General features: G+C 43.7%; 2 protein-coding genes across 5 annotated transcripts; one reads left to right on the top strand and one right to left on the bottom strand.

Annotated features, from left to right (window-relative positions):
* Window positions 1-328: 328 nt before the first annotated feature.
* On the top strand, window positions 329-17,783 carry sec16a (SEC16 homolog A, endoplasmic reticulum export factor). 4 transcript variants are annotated; one of them, XM_083929791.1, is made up of 30 exons: window positions 329-387; window positions 2,451-5,881; window positions 6,035-6,186; window positions 6,439-6,527; window positions 6,710-6,803; window positions 6,930-7,128; window positions 7,998-8,181; window positions 8,287-8,429; window positions 8,649-8,710; window positions 9,195-9,333; window positions 9,436-9,678; window positions 9,768-9,865; window positions 9,983-10,064; window positions 10,188-10,305; window positions 10,419-10,530; window positions 10,642-10,747; window positions 10,969-11,109; window positions 11,219-11,332; window positions 11,433-11,634; window positions 11,747-12,198; window positions 12,345-12,392; window positions 12,706-12,870; window positions 12,961-13,065; window positions 13,201-13,257; window positions 13,362-13,485; window positions 13,627-13,764; window positions 13,866-13,948; window positions 14,399-14,470; window positions 16,046-16,114; window positions 16,236-17,783. In XM_083929791.1, exons 2-30 carry the CDS (start codon window positions 2,525-2,527, stop codon window positions 16,308-16,310), a joined length of 7,023 nt encoding a protein of 2,340 aa, XP_083785917.1. In that variant the 5' UTR covers window positions 329-387; window positions 2,451-2,524; the 3' UTR covers window positions 16,311-17,783. The 4 variants fall into 4 exon arrangements, with proteins under 4 accessions (XP_083785917.1, XP_083785918.1, XP_083785915.1 ...); XM_083929792.1 differs by lacking the exons at window positions 16,046-16,114; window positions 16,236-17,783 and having other exon boundaries at window positions 2,451-4,744; window positions 5,351-5,881; window positions 14,399-14,737; XM_083929789.1 differs by lacking the exons at window positions 16,046-16,114; window positions 16,236-17,783 and having other exon boundaries at window positions 14,399-14,737.
* Window positions 17,784-19,008: 1,225 nt separating this feature from the next.
* On the bottom strand, window positions 19,009-21,347 carry LOC310958987 (uncharacterized protein). The gene is made up of 6 exons (XM_083930150.1): window positions 21,201-21,347; window positions 20,968-21,082; window positions 20,311-20,423; window positions 20,059-20,158; window positions 19,416-19,537; window positions 19,009-19,273 (listed from the first exon to the last, which is right to left on the bottom strand). Exons 1-6 carry the CDS (start codon window positions 21,289-21,291, stop codon window positions 19,149-19,151), a joined length of 666 nt encoding a protein of 221 aa, XP_083786276.1. The 5' UTR covers window positions 21,292-21,347; the 3' UTR covers window positions 19,009-19,148.
* Window positions 21,348-21,580: the final 233 nt, after the last annotated feature.

The raw sequence follows: 21,580 nt of genomic DNA, 5'->3' as shown, positions 1-21,580 counted from the left end.
TGGATTGTAGTTATCTGAAAATGGGACTGTTCCCTAGTAAGAAATACATTACAGATATCTAACATGTAATTGTGGATAGCTCGAATTGAAAGCCTTGTACACATAAATGGCAAAAGTGGCGTCATTATGCATATCTGAAATGTTCTTTCTGACTAGGAATAATTGAATTACAGATATATGCAATACATACCCACTGTAGCTATAAAATCTGGCCATAGCTGCACATAAAATGATTCAGGTAAATGTTCAGAACTCACCTTTAACAAGCCCCGCCCCTGTGGTGACGCAACCGTTGTTTGGCCCGTGACGCTGCTTGTACACGTAGCCTAGTAGGATGTGTTCACTGAAGATGGTGGCGGTGTGTCAGACTCACTATCCTGCACATTTGTAAGAATTTATCTATTTGTTTACACATTTCCGACACCGGGTAAGAGTACACATACCCTATCGTTAACAAAGCTTTACTTCTAACGTTTTAATCTGGTGTATATGACGGACATGAAACTGTTATCCCTGCAATTAGCATAGGCTAGTTAGCATGCAATGCTATCTGAGCACCGATGCTAAAGGCTAGCTGACCGGGCAGTGAACCTGTTAAATTATGCTCGACGAGTGGCCAGCGACCGGTAACTGCTCCCTGTCAGTGTTAAACATGTACAACAAATGATACATCTTTCGTTTTCGGACAGTTTTAAAGACGACAGGCGACTTTACATAGCAATGTTTTGCTTGGTGTGGCGTTTAGGACATGTAGAGCAATGTTAGCCTCACCGTTAGCTGTTGAGCCGAGCACTCTGGCTCTGGACCCTCTTTAACGTTCAGGTGTAACGTTAATTTAATGTCGTGTCAGAACAAAAAGTGTTTGCTGCCGGTTAGGGTTCAACAAGTCTGGATAACGATCAGAAATTGATAGTGCATATCTTGGTAGCTAACTTTGTTTTGTGTCATGTTGACTGTCGTTAGCAGAAGAAGGGGTTGCGGCTGTTAAGGGTGCATTCATAAGCCGGAACGCTTGAAGGATCCGTGATCCTGTATGTACAGTTAATCTGGCCACTTCTCTACCAGTTCTTTCTGTTATTGATCCCTTTTTTTCCTTATTTCAATTTAATTCAATTCTGTTTATAATGCAAAATCATAACAGAAGTTATCTCAAGACACCTTACATATGGAGTAGGTCTTGACCACACTCTATGATTTATTTATGATTCACTGAGACCCAACAATTCCTCCATGAGCAGCAGCAAGTCACATCTATATAATAATAACAATAATTATAATAATAATTTAGATACCGTTTTTATCCATCAATATTGTGCACACAGTTGCAACGAAAACCTTCTTTCTAATAGGCAAGAATGGCGAACTGACCCAGCTCTATGGAGGACGGCCATCTGTCTTGGGGGTAGATTGAGAGACCGACAGACAGACACACACACACACACACACAAAGACATCATTTTAATTGCTCAATGTCAGTCCGTGCTAGCTCTCCTAAACTTCCCACTGACAGATGCACAGAATAAGGTTGACATTATGTAGCCTATCTCATCGATATGATAATCTTATCAAGGCATGACTTAGTCAGCGGTCTTATTTTTTGTATCTGTGGCATCTTTGTTAAAATGTTTCGCCAACAACTACCAACAATAGCAAATAAAGCCACAGAAGTTAGCAACAGGACTACAGCAAGTTCCTGTTTTAGAAAGCTCAATCCCCAAATCAGCTTTCCCTTTATTTTAACATACACATCTGCTTATGTATCAATGGTTTCTAGTAGCCAACCGATTCAAAATTACCTTCCGACAAAGGCTGTTTGTCACCCCAAAGCAGGTGCTTTTTTAATCCAGAATACCTGATTTCTATCTGCTTTTGAAACATGAAACCTGTTCGGCAGCTCCACTTGTTTCAGTGATATTACCTTAATAGCTAGGTTTTGTTTTACCCCAGAGCATTTATATTTTCATATAACAGATATTTTGTGAGTAAAATAAGTACCAAGCTCCAAAAGTAAAACCAGTATACTCTTTGTGTGTGTGTGTGTGTGTGTGTGTGTGTGTGTGTGTGTGTGTGTGTGTGTGTGTGTGTGTGTGTGTGTGTGTGTGTGTGTGTGTGTGTGTGTGTGTGTGTGTGTGTGTGTGTGTGTGTGTGTGTGTGTGTGTGTGTGTGTGTGTGTGTGTGTGTGTGTGTGTGTGTGTGTGTGTGTGTGTGTGTGTGTGTGTGTGTGTGTGATGTAATCAAAGTTAGCATTCATTACAATCAGCCAATTGTATTTTTAATCAGTAAAGTACCGTATTATATGCCATCCCTTCTTAGAGCTGATGTAGAAATTGCCACGTTGTACCATTTGTATAAGATCCTAGACCATTACACAAATAAAGGTGTGGTTAAGTCCATCAGGAATCATGGATAGCTAGTTGTTAACCACTCCCCGTTTCCCTTTCTTTACCCAGCTTTGCCTGACTCCAGTCTCTTCAGTGACATCTACTAGAGTAACCTGGTCGTTTGACCTGTTATCTCTGCAGCCATGCAGCCCCCTCCTCGGGCCGGACCTCCAGGAGCCTCTGGCCCACCTCCTTCCGGGCCCAATATGTTCCGCAGGACAAGGCCTCTTAAGCATACAGCAGCGGCTACTGCCACTATGCCACCTGCAACTCAACCCATGACAAACCCTTTTGCTTTTGTAAGAGCTCCTCCCCCTATGGCTGCAGGTGGTCTCCCAACAATACCCAACAGCAATCCTCCACCAATGCAAGCCCCACCTAACACCATGTACTCTCAAGCTGGCTCAGGGCTGCCTCAACATCCACAGACACTGGAGGATGCCCCAGCTGCTCCCCTTGGTCCCCCGCCATCCTCTCTACCAGGGGTGACACTGTTCAACCCTCACAGTACAGCATCCCCTGGGTTTTACCCAGCACCCAGTCCCACAGGATATGCCTCATCACATAGTGAACAGGGCTATTTTAATTCAACAGAACAAACACCAACAATGGCCACAGAGCCACCACCTGGGGCCTCAGCCCCAGCACCAAGTCAGACACCTTTTAACCAGGAATTTCAAGGACAGCCTTCTCAGCCCGTGCCCTTCCAGCCTGTACCTCCAACCACCTCCTATTCCCAGTGGGCCCCTGATCACGGAAGTCGCCCTCCGTCAGTTCAGAACTATTTCCAGCCTACAAGTGACCCTCCGCCACAGCCTTTTAATTTACCTCTGCAGACCCAGATGTTCCCCTCCCACACCCCTTCACCCCATCACAACACCCCCACCCCTCCAACACAACCTGGACATCCCCAGATTCAGGCTCCGCTTCCTCCCCAGAACCCTGCCCATGCTCCAAGTTCTCAGTGGTCTGACCCAAATGCACCCCAGCAGCATAATTCCCACTTCCAGACTCAGAACTACTTCAGTCAGAGCTCTGCCCCCCAGGACTCATGGTTCAGCATACCTCAACAGGACTCAGGCTACCATCAAATGGGGACTGGCCAATCCCATCCTCAGCCCCGGCCTGACTCTGTTGGATCTCAACATGCAACCAACTCCGGACCTGGGCCTAGTTCTACCCCTGTCCCAGTCCCTTACTCTCAGGAGTCAGGTACCCTTTCAATGTTCTTCAAAGACAATGATGTGGAAAATGAAGAAACACTGGCTGGAGACAGAAATAAGGCAGTGAATGGTATTCCTGGATCCTCTCAGAATCACAGCAACCCCCAAGTCCACAGTGGCCATCCAGATATTCCTATGGATTACCAAGGACCTTCTCTGCAAGATCATTCGCACCTACCATACATGAATGATGGCAACCATGCACCACAGGCAAATACCCATCGGCCCCCTGATCCCCAGTACGACCATGTAGAGAATTTGGAGTGTGTCCCGAACCAGGAAGTATTACCCAGTGAAATCCATGTCAGCCCTGCTGCTACTGCAGTCCATGGAGTAGACCAGTTTGAAGCCGGGCCTAACCTGGAGACTCCAGATTCTATTCCAAGACCAATTAGATCTGCCAGTGTGTCATCCAACTATAGCAATATGAGCCACGGAAGTGGGAGTGGGACTCGTCGGCATCAGGGCGTAGTAGGCACCTTTATTCAGCAGGAGAGTCCACGTCTCACTGATGATGCTAACCTGTCTGCTGCCACTGGAGGCTATTTTGAGCAGATTGACAGTTCTCCAGCTGGAGATATGGGTGCGCAACAAAGCTCCCTGGAGCAGATGTGGCCTCCCACACCTAGCCCTCCCAAACCAACTGGTATATTTCAGGCCAGTGCTAACAGCTCTTTTGAACCTGTGCGCTCACATGGAGTTGGGGTGCGTCCTGCTGAAGTTGATAGGGCTAAAATGGTAGCAGAAGGAGTTCCAGATTCTACACCTGGCAACCTGGAGCAACCACCAGATAATATGGAAAATATTTATGGCTCAGGACACCCTCTGCCTGCCGGGGCTGGAGGTGGTGTTCCTCATCTGCCACACCCAGTGGTGCATTCTCACTCTCGGCCTTCATCCCGTGCTTTTGGGGCCAGTCGGCCCTGTGAGAGCCCTGCCACGACTCTGTGGGCTCAGCATGATCCTACAAGCTTGGGTGCTAACATCCTCCTAGCCCCCGCTGCCCCGACAGTTCTTGCTCCTTTACGAGAGCCCAGTGTTGATGTCATCCAACCTCCAGAGGATGGCCCACTGGACCTGCAGCCCTCCCAAAGAATCCAGCCAACTTCACACACAGAGAACCTAGAGAACCCACCAAAGGTGAGTGAGGCAGAGCCAGCTGACCCTCAAGGCAACCTGGGATATGCTTCTCTGCTTGTAGCTGACTCGCTCCACCAGCCTGTTTTAATTGCCCCTCCAGTTTCCAATTACAATGTGATTGTCCCTAGTTCTGCTGCTCAAGCACCCAGTCAAAGTAGCCTTAGGGAAACTACCCCCCCTGTGAGACCACTTGCACAGGGACAGGGTGCCAGTACCACCCAACCACCTTCAGTAACCTCTAATCAGAATCCAATGTTTGCCCCTGGACCCGTAAGCTTCAATTATTCAGCAACTAACCAGGGCCCGCTCAATCTGACCCGAGACAACACGGAAGCAGCAGCATCAGACATCACAGCTCCGCTGCAGTCTCAGCCGGCCCGCCCTCCTCTTTCAAGGGGCCAATCACAGGGTGGAGATGGCCAATCTGCTCTTCAAGTTAATCTACAGGCTTCTCTTGTGACTGCTCCTGTCTCTAATCATAATCAGCCATCAAATTATGAACTGCTTGATTTTTCTATGCACCAATCACAATCCCACAACCAAGCATCCGGCCATCCTTCCTCTCTACATGAGTCTCCACAGTCTAGTAATGGATTTTACCTACAGGTCACCAAAGATGCTCAGCAAGGGGTAAGAGCGATAGGGAATGTCCCTGTCCAGACCCCTGCGTCTTCATCTACCCCACAGGTACCACCAGCACCCTTCAATGCAGCTGCAAACATCCAGCCGCCACCAGCTGAAGCTCCTAAGACATCAGATTCTCAGGCTGCACTGCAGGGACAAAATGATGCTCCTCCTGTTCTGGTGAGTGGAGCACAACCCTCCCGTGACCAGTATCCACCTTTAGCACAGGGCCCTGTTGCAGGGGGTGCTCCTCCTCCCCCTGCTGCTTCATACCCTCCAGGGCCTCGGGGACCAGTACCTCCAGGGGCTTCTCAACCAGCTCCTGCAGAGCCACCCCGACCACCCTCCTCTGCAGGCAGCCAGCAAAGCTATGGTCCCCCTGCTCCAGTGCCAGGGCAGATGTATAGTGGATATTATGGTAATTATGGAGAATACCCGGATAGCAGAGCGCCTTATCCTCCTGGCCAGTACCCACCTCCACCCGGGGATCCTAGAGCACAGCAATATTATCAAGTATGTGCATCTAGCTTCTAAATGTATTCATCTTCCACTTTTTTTGTATAAAACATGTTCATCGTAAATGCACAAGAAAAGCATGCATTAACAAATGCTGCTATAAAATATACACATTTGAACAGAGAATCTGTTACTGCTATTATCTTTCAGGATGGTGCATACAGGGGCAGAGCAGATCCTTGGTATGGCAGATATGAAGGACAGACCCCAGGGTATCGTGATCCAAACTACCAGTACAGAGAGCCTCAGCCAGAACGACCCAGCTCCAGAACTAGTCAGTACTCTGACAGGCCCTCATCCAGGTCTGTAAAAACTGTTTCAATTATCATTTATATAGCATGTACTTTATTTTAAGTCAGCACTTTCTTATTTTGTCATGATTGTTTATATATGTCCTACTTAAATTAGAGAATATTGAGAACTAGGTAAGAACCCCTTCATTGAGATGTCAGTGTCGTTTTAGCATACATCTGTGTAAATTAAACTCAAGCATGTTTATTTGTGTCTTGCATTTGACCTTTTAAATGTCACCTTTTTCTTGCTTTCTCCCATAGGCAAGGTTATCCTGAGGATTACCACAGAGCGAACCAAAGTGCCTATAATGAATATTATGCAGATTACGCCAAGCACTATGATTACGGAGGTATGAGCAACAGAGTTCAAAGCTGTGATGTACTTACTAGTATGAATATGCATGCATTTACCCCTTCTTGTCCACTGAATTTTTGTAAAATAATTATTTCACAAAACATACATTTTTTTGTGTATATACATTTATTAATTGTGATGTTTTCTCACACTCCTCTCCGTATTTTCTGCGGGAAGGATACAACTATGGACAGTATGACCCGCGGTACAGAGGATACTACGATCAGTCGTACTGGGCTAACTACTATAATCAACAGCCGTATCCTGCCAGGTATGTAGAGAACCATTTATGTGAATGAAATTGTTGCTATGACATTAATGCATAATGGCTAAAAAGCCATGTAAGAAAGTGATGTAGATGATGGAGAAACACTGACACTGTTCACTCTCCTAACAGGAAAGAGGGCTACGACGATCAGTGGCAGTACTATCCTGGATATGATGCCAGTTTTGATGATGATTACCGTCGACGCGGAGAAACCTACGCCGATGAGTTTGACCGGCGCAGTGTCCACAGCGAGCAGTCGGCACACAGTGTGCACAGCTCTCACAGCCACCACAGCAGACGAAGCAGCTTCAGCTCTCAATCCCAACAGGTAAATGTGCAGATTTTTCTTGTGTGCTTTGGTGTTTTTACCTTGTTGCTATTATTATTATTATTATTAATACAGAGGCTCCACGGCTGAGGTACTTGTGGCTACATCTGTGAGATGTACGTGTGTTTCTAAACATACACAACAACAATTTGGGAAGAAAAGTTGGAATGTTTCAGTATGGGGTTCCTGCACCTATAACAAATTCTTCTGGTTCATTTTAAGATTGTTAATTTCTACTACAACTCAGATTTGGGTTTTTCTTACAGTACTGTTAAGCTATTTCCCTTTCTTGCAGATAGCCTCTCTTTGCATAAAGATTGGAAACAAATATCGATCTTCATTGACATAAGAGGGATTTCAGACCTTTCAAACTATCTCTTGGCAAAAAAGCAAATTAGTCTATTTTTCAAATTGTGGAACTAAGTGGTCATGCTTTCCCATGACATCCTATTTAGCATCTTCTCTTTCCTGTTAGCTATGCTTTTAAGCAGTCTCATGATCATTCCTGCTTCTCAGCTGCTTCATTCATCTGCTCCTTGATCATTTTAGGATGGTCACAATGGCTACATCACATCGTTTTTATTGTGCCAGGCTGACACCTTAAGTGAAAAGTATGTGCTGACATTTCAGACTTTTCCTCCTTCCACTCTACATGCTTACCAGGGCTGCACTATTTACACTCAACATCCCAATAACCATCAGCAGCATAGGCTTAAGATAAAGATACTGACCTGGCAGCTCATTCTGAAACCGAACAGCTTTTGGTTTCATACAAACAAAATGTGTGCAGTGTACATTATGTGGGGTTTTCTTGTTTTATTTGTCTTCCGATTTGATAATTAACTTTTGTTTGTCTCCACACCCTGCAGAGCCAGGTATACAGAAGCCAGCCTGACTTAGTGTCAGCTGTCTATGACACCACATCATCCACTTTGGCTATCGACTACTCCTATGGACAGTACCCAAACCAGACTGATGCCAGCCAGAACTACAGCCAGTATCTCTATCCCTCTGAGTACAACGCAGACAGCACCTGGATTGCCCCTGAGCAACGTTAGTACATAATGCTTTAAAAACAGAACAGACCAAATTTCAAACTTTATACTGGTTCCTTATTTTGTCCACTTGCTCTTAGTCTGACTGATATTTTCCCTCCAGCTCCGCCTCGTCCTGTGACCCCAGAGAAGTTTTCCATACCCCACCGCTGTGCCCGCTTTGGACCCGGTGGTCATCTGGTCCAAGTTCTGCCCAATCTCCCCTCAGCTGGGCAGCCTGCTCTTGTTGATATCCACAACTTGGAGGTATATTTTAAACAAATGGGATTTACTCAAATTTAGCACCACTAGACTCTTGAGAATATGTTTCAGAATAGTTGCTCAACTTGACGAGAATGAGTCAGAATATGGTAGCTTTCCTTGTGCATTTTGTAAATTTTTTGTTAGAGAGCATGCATATGAAAGTCAGTTACACAATGTTAAGGCTGTTTAAAGTAGTATTTTGAACCATATCTGTATTTGCAGACCATGCTGCAGGATACCCCGGATCAGGCAGAACTACGAGCTTTCCCTGGACCTCTTGTTAAGTATGTGTATTCTGCCCTTTTTGACTGTCACAAATGTCTTTGAGTCACTGACCTTGAAAACCAACAATTCTGTCTCTTAATACTGTGTGTCTCTCTGCACACAGTTGATTGGTTTCTACTGAAATCGTATATTATATCATTAGCAAATCGGTGTAAATGATGCATTTGTTGTTGCTCTGGCTACACAGACAATACTTCATTCAAGTCATTGTTGGTTTTGCTCTTTTAAAGGGATTTTGGGGAGAAAAACAAAACCCCTTACATAATTGTAAGACTCTCCCAGCACTCTGCCTACTTTTCTACAAAGAACCTATTATTACTGACCTTTTGATTCCACAACTTTTTGTTCATATCTATAAATGTGTAAATGCACACAAAAATGTTTCTTATGCATGGATATCTGTATGTATGAAAGGTAGCACTTTGACACTGGTCTGACTAGTCACTGCTAACGTCTCATATCTTAACGTCCTGTGTTCATCAGAGAGGAGACACATAAGGTGGATGTGATAAAGTTCTCTGCGAACAAAGCGCTGGAGTGTTCCCGTGACAACAGCCTCTTGGACAGGGACTCTGCCTGCCTTCTTTGGGATTTCATTATGCTGCTCTGTAGACAGAATGGGGTAAGACTAAGCAGACATAACAGTGAATCCGTCAAAGTAGGAATGTGACTTTGTTTATTTTCCTGAAACAACTTTCTCTCTGCCACACTCTGGTTTCTTAAGACTGTGGTCGGCACGGACATCGCTGACCTTTTGCTGAAGGAGCATCGCTCTGTCTGGCTACCAGGAAAAAGTCCTAATGAAGCCAACTTGATAGATTTTAACAATGAACCCCTGTCACGAGCTGAGGAAGAGCCGGGAGCTGGGCCGCTATCCCTCCTATCTGATACCTTCATGACTGTCCCAGAGAACCTCGGCAAGGAAACAGAACGCTTCAGGGAGCTGCTACTGTTTGGCCGCAAGAAGGTAAAGAAATATCCTATTCAACTGCATTATTTTCATTTATTTAGTATCTTGTGAAACCTGAAATGAGTTCCACTTTGTCTGTGAAATAGGATGCGCTAGAAGCAGCTATGAAGGGAGGTCTGTGGGGCCATGCCCTGCTGTTGGCCAGTAAGATGGATAACAGGACACATGCACGGGTCATGACAAGGTAAAGCACCAGTGACATTAAAGGTTGTGACTCCTAAACTGTGCTGCATCTATATTCTGTTATCATTTCAACAAATTAAAAGATGAAATGTTAATTTTGTCTGTCTTTGTTGTTTAGGTTTGCCAACAGTTTGCCTATCAACGACCCTCTCCAGACAGTTTACCAGCTGATGTCAGGGAGGATGCCTGCATCAGCCACTGTAAGTGTTTCTTCGACCATCTCTCTAAAACCCCCTTTCACAAATATCCTAAAGCAAAAGCTTGCTTTGCAGGCCTGTGTGTCTTGATTGCCACTTAACTGACATTTGTTTGTATTCCTACAGTGCTGCGGAGAGGAGAAGTGGGGTGACTGGCGCCCTCACATGGCCATGGTGCTGTCTAACCTCACACACACCCTTGACCTGGATACTCGCACAATCACCACCATGGGTGACACTCTTGGTAGGATCGCAACAAAAACACAGTCTCTCACTGCACTGAAAAAATAAGGTTTTCATTCTTCACCACAATAAACACATGGTCTCACATTCTGTTCTCATTTTGTGTTGTGGCAGCTTCCAAGGGGCTGATTGACGCGGCACACTTCTGCTACCTGATGGCCCAAGTTGGTCTGGGATTTTTCACAAAGAAGAGCACCAAGATGGTCTTGATTGGCTCTAACCACAGGTTAGTGACAGACGCAGGCGCATTCACCGTTGCAAGGGACCTTTTAGACCACAATACAGCTTGCATGTAATATGCCACGCATATAACCTTTTCTTTGTCTCTTCACTTCAGTTTGCCCTTTTACCAATTTGCCACTAATGAAGCTATCCAGAGGACTGAAGCATATGAGTATGCTCAATCTCTGGGCTCCCAGCCGTGCTTATTACCCAATTTCCAGGTATTTGTTTTTGGTATTTACAGATAAACGATTAACTAACAAACACACAGTTTGTCTCTTTATTGCTGTGTCCTAAAAATTAAGTAATTGATTGTACTATTAGAAAGTAAATAGGTCAGTGCAAACTACTAAAGAAGTGATTGCATTTCCCTACTGGTATGGCATGTTTTTGAGATTATACTACTGAGGAATAACACTGTTCTCTGCTCATCTCTTATTAGGTGTTCAAGTTGATCTATGCATGCCGCTTGGCTGAAGCAGGCCTGAGTGCTCAGGCCTTCCACTACTGTGAAGTTATTTCAAGGAATGTCCTCATGCAGCCTTCCTATTACTCTCCTGTTTTCATAAGCCAAGTTATACAGGTATGCATTCACTGTCCTTATTATCTTTCCCCTCTGTACCTCCTCTGTTCAGATACGTACCAGTTCCAGCCTGTTAAACACATGTAATTTTCTGCTGCTATGTTTACAGATGTCGGAAAAGCTGCGATTCTTTGATCCACAATTGAAGGAAAAGCCGGAGCAGGAGTTGTTCAATGAGCCTGAATGGCTGATCCACCTCAGACAGCTGGATGGACAGATACGGGTGAGGAGGAGGAATTGTTTTTGTAATAAATTTAGTATTTGAGTTATTCTGTCCCATTTCCCATCTAACAAATGTTTGATGCTTGTCTGTGTTTTTTTAGACGGGGATGATTTCATACAATGAAGACAGAGAAACTCCTGCACAGTACGACTGCAGCAGCCCCAGCTCTGACTTGGACCAGCCCAGTCCACTCGAACCTTACAGCATGCCAGTGGAGTTAGATGGCCCCACCCCTGACAACCCACTAATGAACTCATTACTGCCCGGGCCTCCACCACAAGCGGTACAGCTGATGCCTCCAGGTGTGTGTGTGTGTGCAAATGTATTTGTGTTGTGTTTCTTGTGGTCTCCTGTGTAACCTCTCTTTAATATGAGGCCGATTCATCAGATCTCATGTCTCCTACTCTCTCTCAGCTCCCACCTCTATCCTCCAAGATGGGATGGCCCCTCCTCAGCATTTACCCTCCAATGATGGGCCCCAGTTCTACCCAGTACCCCCCAGTGGACCACCAGGCCACATGCCCGTCTCGGGCTATCCTCCACAGGATCCTGGCTACGCCCCTCCTCCCTTCCAGCCTCAATCTGAGCAGATAGAGATGTACCCAGGAGCCCATCAGCAGCCTCTTCAAGTGGGCCAAATGTCACCACACATGCCCTCCCCTCAGATGGTGCATTCACCTGTACAGACAAACCACCCGCCACCCCAGATGCCTCAGCACATGCCACCATCTCCCGGGCACATGCCACCTGTAGAGCAGATGTCCCATGTCCCACCAGAGATGCACCCTGCTCAACCAATATCATCCTCCCCACCCAGGAACTCCTTTACACCACAGATGGACATATATGACCACATGGCTCATATGGTTATTATCAGTCTAAAAATCTATCAATCTAAAACAAAATCTTTGTCTTCTTTTATTTTAGTATTTATTAATCCTTTATCCATGAAGGTGTACTTGCGCACATTAGATAGAAAATAATAACTACATTGTTTTTTCTGGCGCTGCAGGGTTCTGGAAGGAGATCGAGGACTACTTCACAATCTTCAATGCATTTGGTACGTTTGTGTGTCATGTCATGGTTCTTCTGTTTCATCTGCTCAGGGCTTGTTGGTATTTGCACTTGTTTTCAGAACTGATATGGAGCAGGTTGTTTTTGCTCAGAAAGAAAGTCGCTTAACTTCAGTTAATAGAATCTCTTCTATGTGGTTGTTAAGAGAGTCCTTCTATTTATCATTGCACTCCTTTAACATTGTCAGACTCAGAATGGACAATGGAAAAAGAAGGCTACCCAAATACAAGCTCTTCCTGCCCGAGGCTCAAAAGAAATGTGTATTTATATTATTCTCACCAGTATTTTCTGATTTGCAGGCTTCAGGACGTCGCTCTCGCACCACCTCTGAATCTTCGACTCACTCTGGCGGGAGAGATCGGAGCAACTCGGCTGTCAAACAGGCCTCTCCACCTCCACCTTCGATTCCTGAACAGCCTCGCAAAGAAGAGGCCAAGAAAGTCAAGAAAGACTCGCCGAAAAAGGTTCCTATTCAAACATAACCATTAAGATCTTCAGTCAGTGCTCCTACAGCATTAATGAATGATCGGTGTTATTTCCTTTCTTTCACGCAGGGTGGTGGCGGTGGTGGTGGTGGAGGAGGAGTTGTTGGCTTGATAAAATGGATCTATGGGAAGGGGAAGAATGAGGCTCACTTGCCAGATGACAAAAACAAATCTGTAAGTCATAGCTGTTATACGCGCAGGTCTTATTTTAAAATCCCTCTGTATTCAGTTTCACATTGCACAGGTTTTTTTTATGTACTTCTTCATATGAACAGTACTAATAAGATACGCTATGTTGTTTATTTGCAGATTGTGTGGGACAATGACAAACAGAGATGGGTCGACTTGAACGAGCCTGAAGAAGAGGTCTGTAATGTTGTAAAATTGGAAAGATTGATATTCTTTAAGCAGGCTGACTTTTCTAAGAGCTTAATAGATCAACTCGTTCGGATCTTATGGTTTTCTTTCAGAGTAAGCCCCTTCCACCACCTCCCCCTGGCTTCCCCAAGATGCCTCAAATGCCTGGCCCTGGAGGGCCTCCCGCACCCCAGAGTAGTGGTGGTCCTCCTGTCAATATGTTCTCCAGGAGGGCAGGTGAGACGTGGGATATTCACCGTGGCCTTTGGCTTCACAAACACCATAATGCTTTTCATGGTTGAATTACACCACATACTGTAACTATCTAACAAATTAGTTAGTCAGGGGTTCACACCTGTTGTGTTTCTTTCTTCTCAGGCACGAAGAGCAGATATGTGGATGTTCTGAACCCCAGTAGAATTGCTAAACCGGGAGGACTAGCCCCTGTTCCTGCAGACATCTTCGCTCCTTTGGCACCAATGCCCATGCCCGCAAACCTATTTGTGCCTAGTTCTGGTGCGTTTAGTGTCAAAATTAATTAAATTTAAATGATAACCTGTCTTAGTTTGTATGTACGTATATATATATAAAACATTTTTTATGCATTCCTGGTTTAGCTCCTGACGATCAACAGCCTCTAGAAGGCAGCGAAGGAGGAAATCAGGAGCAGAATTCACCAAACACCAGCTCTGCTCCACAGGTAATTTCTCTATAGTAGTGAACCTATTGGGTTTATGTTTTAAAAAAATATGTTCACATTGTTGGTCTAATGCAGACCTTTTGACCTAATTTTAATCCTACTTCTCAAAAGTGTGATTACTATTGTTGAAATGTGAAAGCTCAGAATATATTCACTACAATATTCTGTATGTTGTGGAATGTATTGAGCTTAGGTGTATTTTGTTACCTTTTGGATAGAGCCTGGTTGCCTGACCGTCTGTTTCCAGTAGTTATTCAGCCATGAAGGTGGTATCGATCTTCTAATCTAACTCAGCGTGAAAATAAATAAGCAGAAGCTCTGTTGGAGAGCTTTCTTCTTCAAATAGGGGGAACCTAAGATAGAAAACCATAACCATAATCAACATGAAGCACAAAGCCGAAGCTCTATTCATCCACATTCCCTCTGTTGCACTTTAATGAATCGTTTCAGATGTTCAACCCAACGTTGTTACCACCTGCCCCAGAAGGTCCTCCCGTGCCCGATGGCTCACAGTCCGGGGAGGTAAGACACAATTCTCCTGGCAACTGCTACCCTAGCCATCATAGTACCATCATGCCACTACTGAATCATGATGCTCGACACCCTAACAGCCAGTGTTTGCAGTGTGCTTACTTGTATGAATCTAAGTTACTGTGTGAGGGAGAAAGAACATGGGAATGCATGCATGTCAACTTAAAAATCTTTCCCCATACTCATGCTAAATGCTCAGCCTTGATCAAATGTAAAATCTGTGTTCCATTAGCTGTTTTAATCTAATTCTCTCCATGTCTCCAAGTCATAGTTTTCTAATTATTTTCATTCTGAACTGGTGGTTAGTGGAAACAGATCTAATCCAGTGCATGGGAGGTTATTAATATGGGTTTGTGTTTTTGTTGTCTACTGTTATTTCCCTTCTGCTATCTTTAGCTCTCACGTTCTAGCTCAATGAGTTCTTTATCTCGCGAAGTGAGTCAGCATTTAAACCAGGTACCTCTAGCTTGGCCTCAAATGGTCCACTCTCACCCCTGCCTGCCATCCACCTCGCTCACCACATCACTAGTAGCACGTTTAACTATTTGCACCTGAAACTTCACCGCCCATCTAACCCAGGATGTCTGCCTGCTCGCCCTCCTGCTGTCTCCAGTATTTCTAACTTAACTCTGTATCTGTTATTAACAACCAAACCTGGAAAATGATCAACAAATTAAAGCTAATCAGAGTTACAGTGAATTTTCCTTATTTCTTAGCCATGCTAGTGGCGTGACTGGTAGGGAATGGTAATGTCAGTCTTTCTAGACTAAAATGTCCCATCAACTTTAAGAAAGATTGCCAAGAAACTTTGAAAACATTTATGGTCCCCTGACTTTTCCTCTAGCAACACCCTGAGGCTGACATTTGTGGTTTTGAATGAATTGTGTTGACTTCTATTATAGAAATTCTAATAACTGTGGTGATCCTTTAACTTTGCACATTGCCACCATAAAATCAAAATATTAATTTGTCTGATACTTCAACTTATAACCAAAAACCTGCAAAATCCGCTTGCTGTACTTTGCGTTAAGTGCTAGCGAATGTTAGCATGCTAAGCTGCTAAAGAGATTTTGAACAGAGTAAACATTCCCTACATTGTCATCATGTACAGTTAGCTGCCTGGCATTAGCATTTAGCTAAAAGCCCAGCTGCCTCACGTACAGCCTCACAGAGCTGCTAGCCTGGCTGTAGACTCTCAAGTCTCATTTCTACTACGGTACTGAACCATCTGCTATCTGAGTCACTGGGTAATTTTGAGCCATAGATCAGAGTGAAGTTTGCTGGAGACTGTTGCAGGACGACTCCCTTGCTTGTTGTCATGGGAACACACGGCTTCAATAACCCTGTCATATAGCTTGCATGGTCATTAAAATATGTGAAACGGTGGTTTGTAATGCTGCCTCACTGTGGATCCTCTTTGAAATGACTTTACCCTGGCTTCTGTTTTATAATGTCGCCCTACCATTGTGTAATACTGAGAGTGGATCTTCCTCTCCGCCTTTGCTCATAGAAGCGATGGGATAGCAACGCCGCACACACTGTGGTAACTTTGTTTGTTCTTTGCAGAGTCATCCTGCCCAGGTAACTGCACCTGCTGGAGGTGTCACCTTTTATAACCCTGCACAGTTTGCACAGGTGAGGATTTAGAAAAAGAGCGTTTAAATAGTTTTGCAGTTGTAAAAGGGGTTGTCTCATTTGTCTTCCTTCTCACTTGATATTGTTTTGTCCTCATTGTTGTTTTTCTCCCTTTCCCAAGACGAGTGCACCATCGGGAGGCGGACACCGCTCTGGTCGTTTGGGCGGTCAGCGCCAGTATCCAGTGATGAAATAGACATCTTGCAGAGAGATTGTGTAAAACAGACTTGTCGGATAGAGCGATATCCTACCTGGAAGTAAATGAAGCACATGGACATACTGCTCTCTGCCTAAACGGCCCTTCTTTTTGCTCACTCCCAAGAAGAGCATAATCACGTCGATCTTTGTCCCCCAGCTTAACCACTCTTTCATCTTCTTCTTGGTTCAGTAATTGTCACTGTATTTTTAACAGGTAGTGTTTTCTTGAAGGGCTTTTTTTTCCTGCATCCAAAACAGAAAACAGCCAGTTGCGTAATGGGTTTTAATAGACAGACCCGTAACAGGCTTAATCCGTGGATGCATTCATTCACAAACTTTACGTTCATGTACAATAAATATGTTGCTCTTCTAAGCTGTGCAGCTTCCCCTCAAATCTAACACTGTTAACAGAATGATCACCCCAGGTCTCGTTTTAGGGTTCCCTTTGTGTCTAGTCCAATTGTCTGTGTTTGATTGATTGTACGTGTGATGGATAGAAGGAAAGTGGCTCCTTTTTTAATTTCATATTGTGGACTGTCAACTGAAGATGGCGCTTTTTCATGAGAATGATTCGTGTCAATAATGCGTTGTCTGCTGTGTTGTTTGCTTTTTCTCAGTCACGCTCCAGCACAGGAAAGAGACTCATACTGGCTTCACAACATGCGTGTTTGAGACGGTCAGCAGTGTTAGGATGCTGCTCCTTTCAGATATTTATTTAAATGTCCACCTGCCCATCAACAACTCTTGACATTAAAGATGTGTCGGGGTCTTTCGTCCAAGTTGGACTTCAGTTTCTCCTCTTGAGAAATGTGACAGAACGAGGGGGCGGTCTTCACAACAGCAGGAATTAGAATTAAAATGGGTTTAAATGTCGCTGAGAAGAAATCTATCCAAATATTTGTATATCAGATTGATTGTATTTATGAGCTGTAGGCAAAGTTGAGTGAGTGAGTGAGTGCGTGTGTATGTATGTGTGTGTGTGTGGAGAGCAACTACTTTTTTCTGATAAGCTTTGAAGAAACGCATTAATGATTCACCAGAGATGATGTGGATTCCTATTCGTTTGTATTGGCCGCTTCTGCAGACAAATAAATCTTTATCGAAATTGTGAAGTGAGAGTTAATTGTTCTCTAAATACGTTCTTGTTATTTTATTATGACTTCTAATGCAATCATTTGTCAACCCCAAATGTTTCTGATTCAGTTATTTGTAGACTTCTGGTTATGATTTTAAAAGGTCCTCTTTTGTTTCAGAGAAGGAGTTGTTTGCCCCAATGTTTTAGAATTCCTCGTGTAAAATTCTCGACATGAAACAGAAAATACAAAAGGTGAAAACGAAATGGTAATAAAGTTATTTTCTTGCGCTCTGTAGCACTTTGAAACATATGTCTATTGGTTTTATTCGTTTGAGAATTTTGTGTTTTATAATCATTAACTATGAGAAATGTGTTAAATCTTGAATGCTTTTGGCAAGCACCTGTCAGTTGGGAGTAACCTGTGAAGCTGCCCTATTTTCTGCACATAACTAGGAGTGTTGTGACTGAAAATAGCTCCAATATGTTTCGATAATAAATTATTTGAGAATCCGACAGACACCTAACAAGAAATAATTAAAGGTCCTATATTGTAAAAAGTGCAAACCTGTCTTTTTTTTATTATTATTATAAAGCAGGTTGAGGTGATATATAAATACTGTGAAAGTATCAAAATGCTCAATCCACTAATGCACACAGCCCGTATTCTGAAACCTAAACAAGCCGTCAGGACTACTGTATGGTTGTGATGTCACAACTATTAGCCTGAGACCCAGATACAGTGACCAATCAGAGCAGATTAGTGTTTTTCAGGAAGGGGTCTTAAAGAGACAGGCACGAAAACAGAGTATTTCAGACAGGGTGAATACAGCTATATACAGTCTGAGAAAAATGTGTTGTTTTTTAACATTAAAGCGTGTTAACATAAAGTATGAACCAGAACATGATGGGACCTTTAAATGACTATTATAATCACTGCTATGCCCAAACATTTTCCCTCTATGTATTGCAAATTCAGACACTATGTAATCGATTAGATGTTATGGCTCATTATCCAGGAGCATTTGGACAGTGATGAGGGGATTTACAAGTTTCTACACAATATACATGCAAATGCAATCTAAACGCACTGGTGTGACCATGTCCAGATATTTCAAGATAGACTTCTGTTTATATATAATCTGCTGTATTTTCTGTTAGCAAAGACATTTCTCCAACTTAAACTTACATCACTATATACAGTAGAAAAACCAAATCTTATAAATTATCATAGCATCACTGTTGGCAACCCTTAGATCAGCACTCTTTTTTTAGAGCCATACAAGTAAATTCTCCCTTACTGTAAACATATTCCTCAAGCAATAATGATTGTTGTGGAAGTCCAGCTCCCAGGTGGAGACACACTGATGGATACACGTCTTTCATTATGCTCAGTCTCCTAGGGAGGTGTTCCAGGCACATCTCCACACTGGCCTGGGAACGCCTCGGGATCCCCCAGTTAGAGCTGGTTAATATGGAAAGGGAAAGGGAAGTTTGGGTCCCCTGCTAAAGCTGCTGCCCGTGCGACCCGACCCCGGATAAGCGGTTGTAGATGAGATGAGATGAAGTGTCACGCGCTTGCAGAGTGAACATCCGTATTAGCAAGGTGTAATATCAGTTTGGGCTTACGAGTCTCTTCAATGATTCAAAGGAAGTCTAGACTCTCCACAGAGCCAGCTCTTCCCAGCGTTATATTATCTGAGTTCATCAAAATCAGTCATTTATTAATGTCTTGTCGTGTGTTTAAAATGTTTCCTCTTCTGTTCAAGAAGACAGAGTTGGATTCTGAGTGTCCAATGCTGCTTGTGCTTTCTGAACAGCAACCTCCAGCATCGTGTGGTCTCGGAGCAGCTGGTGGAGAGCAGCTGGGTCCATCTCCAGTAGCATACCTGCACAAATAGATGCGGAAGATTTGACCCAAAATACCATAAGTGTAAACATTTAGTCTCTGTCCACATCTTACCATAAGGGGCCTATACCATAAGAATGATGACAAACTTTTCATCAATGATATTTAAAGTATCAGGTCACCTGTAATGTCATTAGCATGCAGTGGATCCAGCTCTTCCACCAGTGAGAAGATCTTCTCTCCCAGCCTCTCTGTGTCCTCAGCGTCTGACGTGTCGCTAATGTCTGTTTCCTCCATGCTCTGTCTGAAGGGAGACAGCAGGAACATTATGTCACACAAGTGGTTTAAATGGGACATGTGCTCAATTTCAGGTTCATACTTAAATGTTGGGTTTCTACTAGAACATTTTACATGCTTTGTTGTTCTTTATAGTTCTCATACTGTCTTTCTGAATATACCTGTATTCACCCTCTGTCTGAAATGCTAATTTTTAGCACCTGTCTCTTTAAGCCCCCCTCCTGAAAAAGCCCCGTCTGCTCTGATTGGTCAGTGTTTCTGGGTCTTCTGCCTCTGCACTCTTGGCGTCTCTGCACCATCATTGCAGCTGGAGGATGACTGTAACAGCACTGTTGCAGCACTTTCTACCTATATATATATAGTATAGTTGGGACATCACAACAGTCCAGAAATCCTGATAGCTCGTTTAAAAACACAGTTTCTGAATACGGGCCTTGACTTTACAGTATGGGGCTTTTGACTGTAATTATCAATGAATATTTTATTTTGTAGATTTAAAATGCAATTGAAGTGTAATAAGTCACGTACTCCTTTAGTGTCTCCACGGCAAATTTCACCTGCTCTTCCAGCAGTTTAGGATCTGAAAGAAGGTTTAAAACTGCCTCTTTGTGCTGCTCCAGAAGCATTCCTGTTGAAGAAAAGCAAATCATATTTCAATGCATCACACACTAGTTGTAGGCTTAACTTAGATACAATATGCTCACAGTGACAGTGCTAACATGCTGAGGTTGCTTCATGTCTAAGAGGCATTTCAGTTTTTGTTGAGGACTGTTTGCTTACCTGTGATTTTCTGGGAGTGGCCGGTGTTGTAAACATCCACCAGCTCAAACAGCTGCTCCCCCAGAGAGTCAGAGGACGCCGACTCGCCATCCTCGTCCTTACCCGTTACCTTGCTGCAAAGAGGTGCAGTGACATGAGATTTAAGTGTTTTTTGACACATGAATTCCATGGTGTACGAAACAAACACATCTATTAACTGTTCATTGTTCCCAAAATAATACACTGACCTAAACTTGGTTGTAAAAAGCTGATGTTGCCATCATGGGCAAAATTACCCTCATAAATACAATTACAGTTATTGTCTCTGTTAGATTAAATGTGCCCTTAGAAACTCTTCACTCTACTCACATCTGGTTGCAGATTCAGATGTCTGATCTAACGAGCATGCTACAATAAGAGCTTCATGTCCTCTCCCATCACTGTGTTCCTTGTGGTTATGTTATTGTGTGATGATCCTTAATTGTTCTTCTGTGTGTACAGGCTGTGGAAACAAATTTCCTCTGACGGTGGTCGATAAATTATCTCCTTATATACTACCTCACTCCTCTTGCTCAGAAATGCAGACTTATGAGAACTCACATACTGTCTAAAACCAGTCTGCTCAGGACGATGGAAGGAGGAGATCAGGTGTGGCCTACCCCCTGCCCATTGCTGTACCTGGGCTCCTGTGCCAGCTGCAGGGCTCGGAAGGCTTTCTCCACAGCTGCAGTCAGCGTGGCCTTGTCCTGCAGCATGTGACTCAGGACTGGACCTGGCAGCTCCAGCAGCATACCTGCATCACACAATCAGGTTTGGGAACTGTTGTTATACAGTAAGTTTCAAAGTTACTATCATACAAATGCTTTTATAATACCACAAAACAAAACAATGTGCCATGCAGGTCATCTTACCTGTGAGTTTTCCAGCAATGTCTTTGTGTTTGGGATAAATCAGAGAGTACAATTTCTCACCCAGTGTCTCCAGCTCTTCAGCTTCACCCATGTTTGACTTCTCACATTAAGACACTGCGTGCAGGTGCCATGTTACACCAAACTGTATCTTTGTAATGTGCAGTTTTACACATATGAAGTCTCTGACCACTGACAACGTTTGGGTTCACGTCGATATTCTGACATAACATCCACAAAATACTAGAAATTAAAACCTAAAAATGCAGATTTTAGTAAGATTCGTCTTATTTACTCTGTGTTTGTACTCATGTCATAATCTAAAACATGACTCTCGTGTTTGGTGTTAAAGCAGATGATATTTGGAAATTTCATTTTTTGTG

The sequence above is a fragment of the Echiichthys vipera genome, assembly GCF_963691815.1.
Source record: "Echiichthys vipera genome assembly, chromosome: 16".
In the NCBI taxonomy this organism is placed as follows: domain Eukaryota; kingdom Metazoa; phylum Chordata; class Actinopteri; order Perciformes; family Trachinidae; genus Echiichthys; species Echiichthys vipera.
This window is presented reverse-complemented; position numbering and strand designations above follow the sequence as displayed.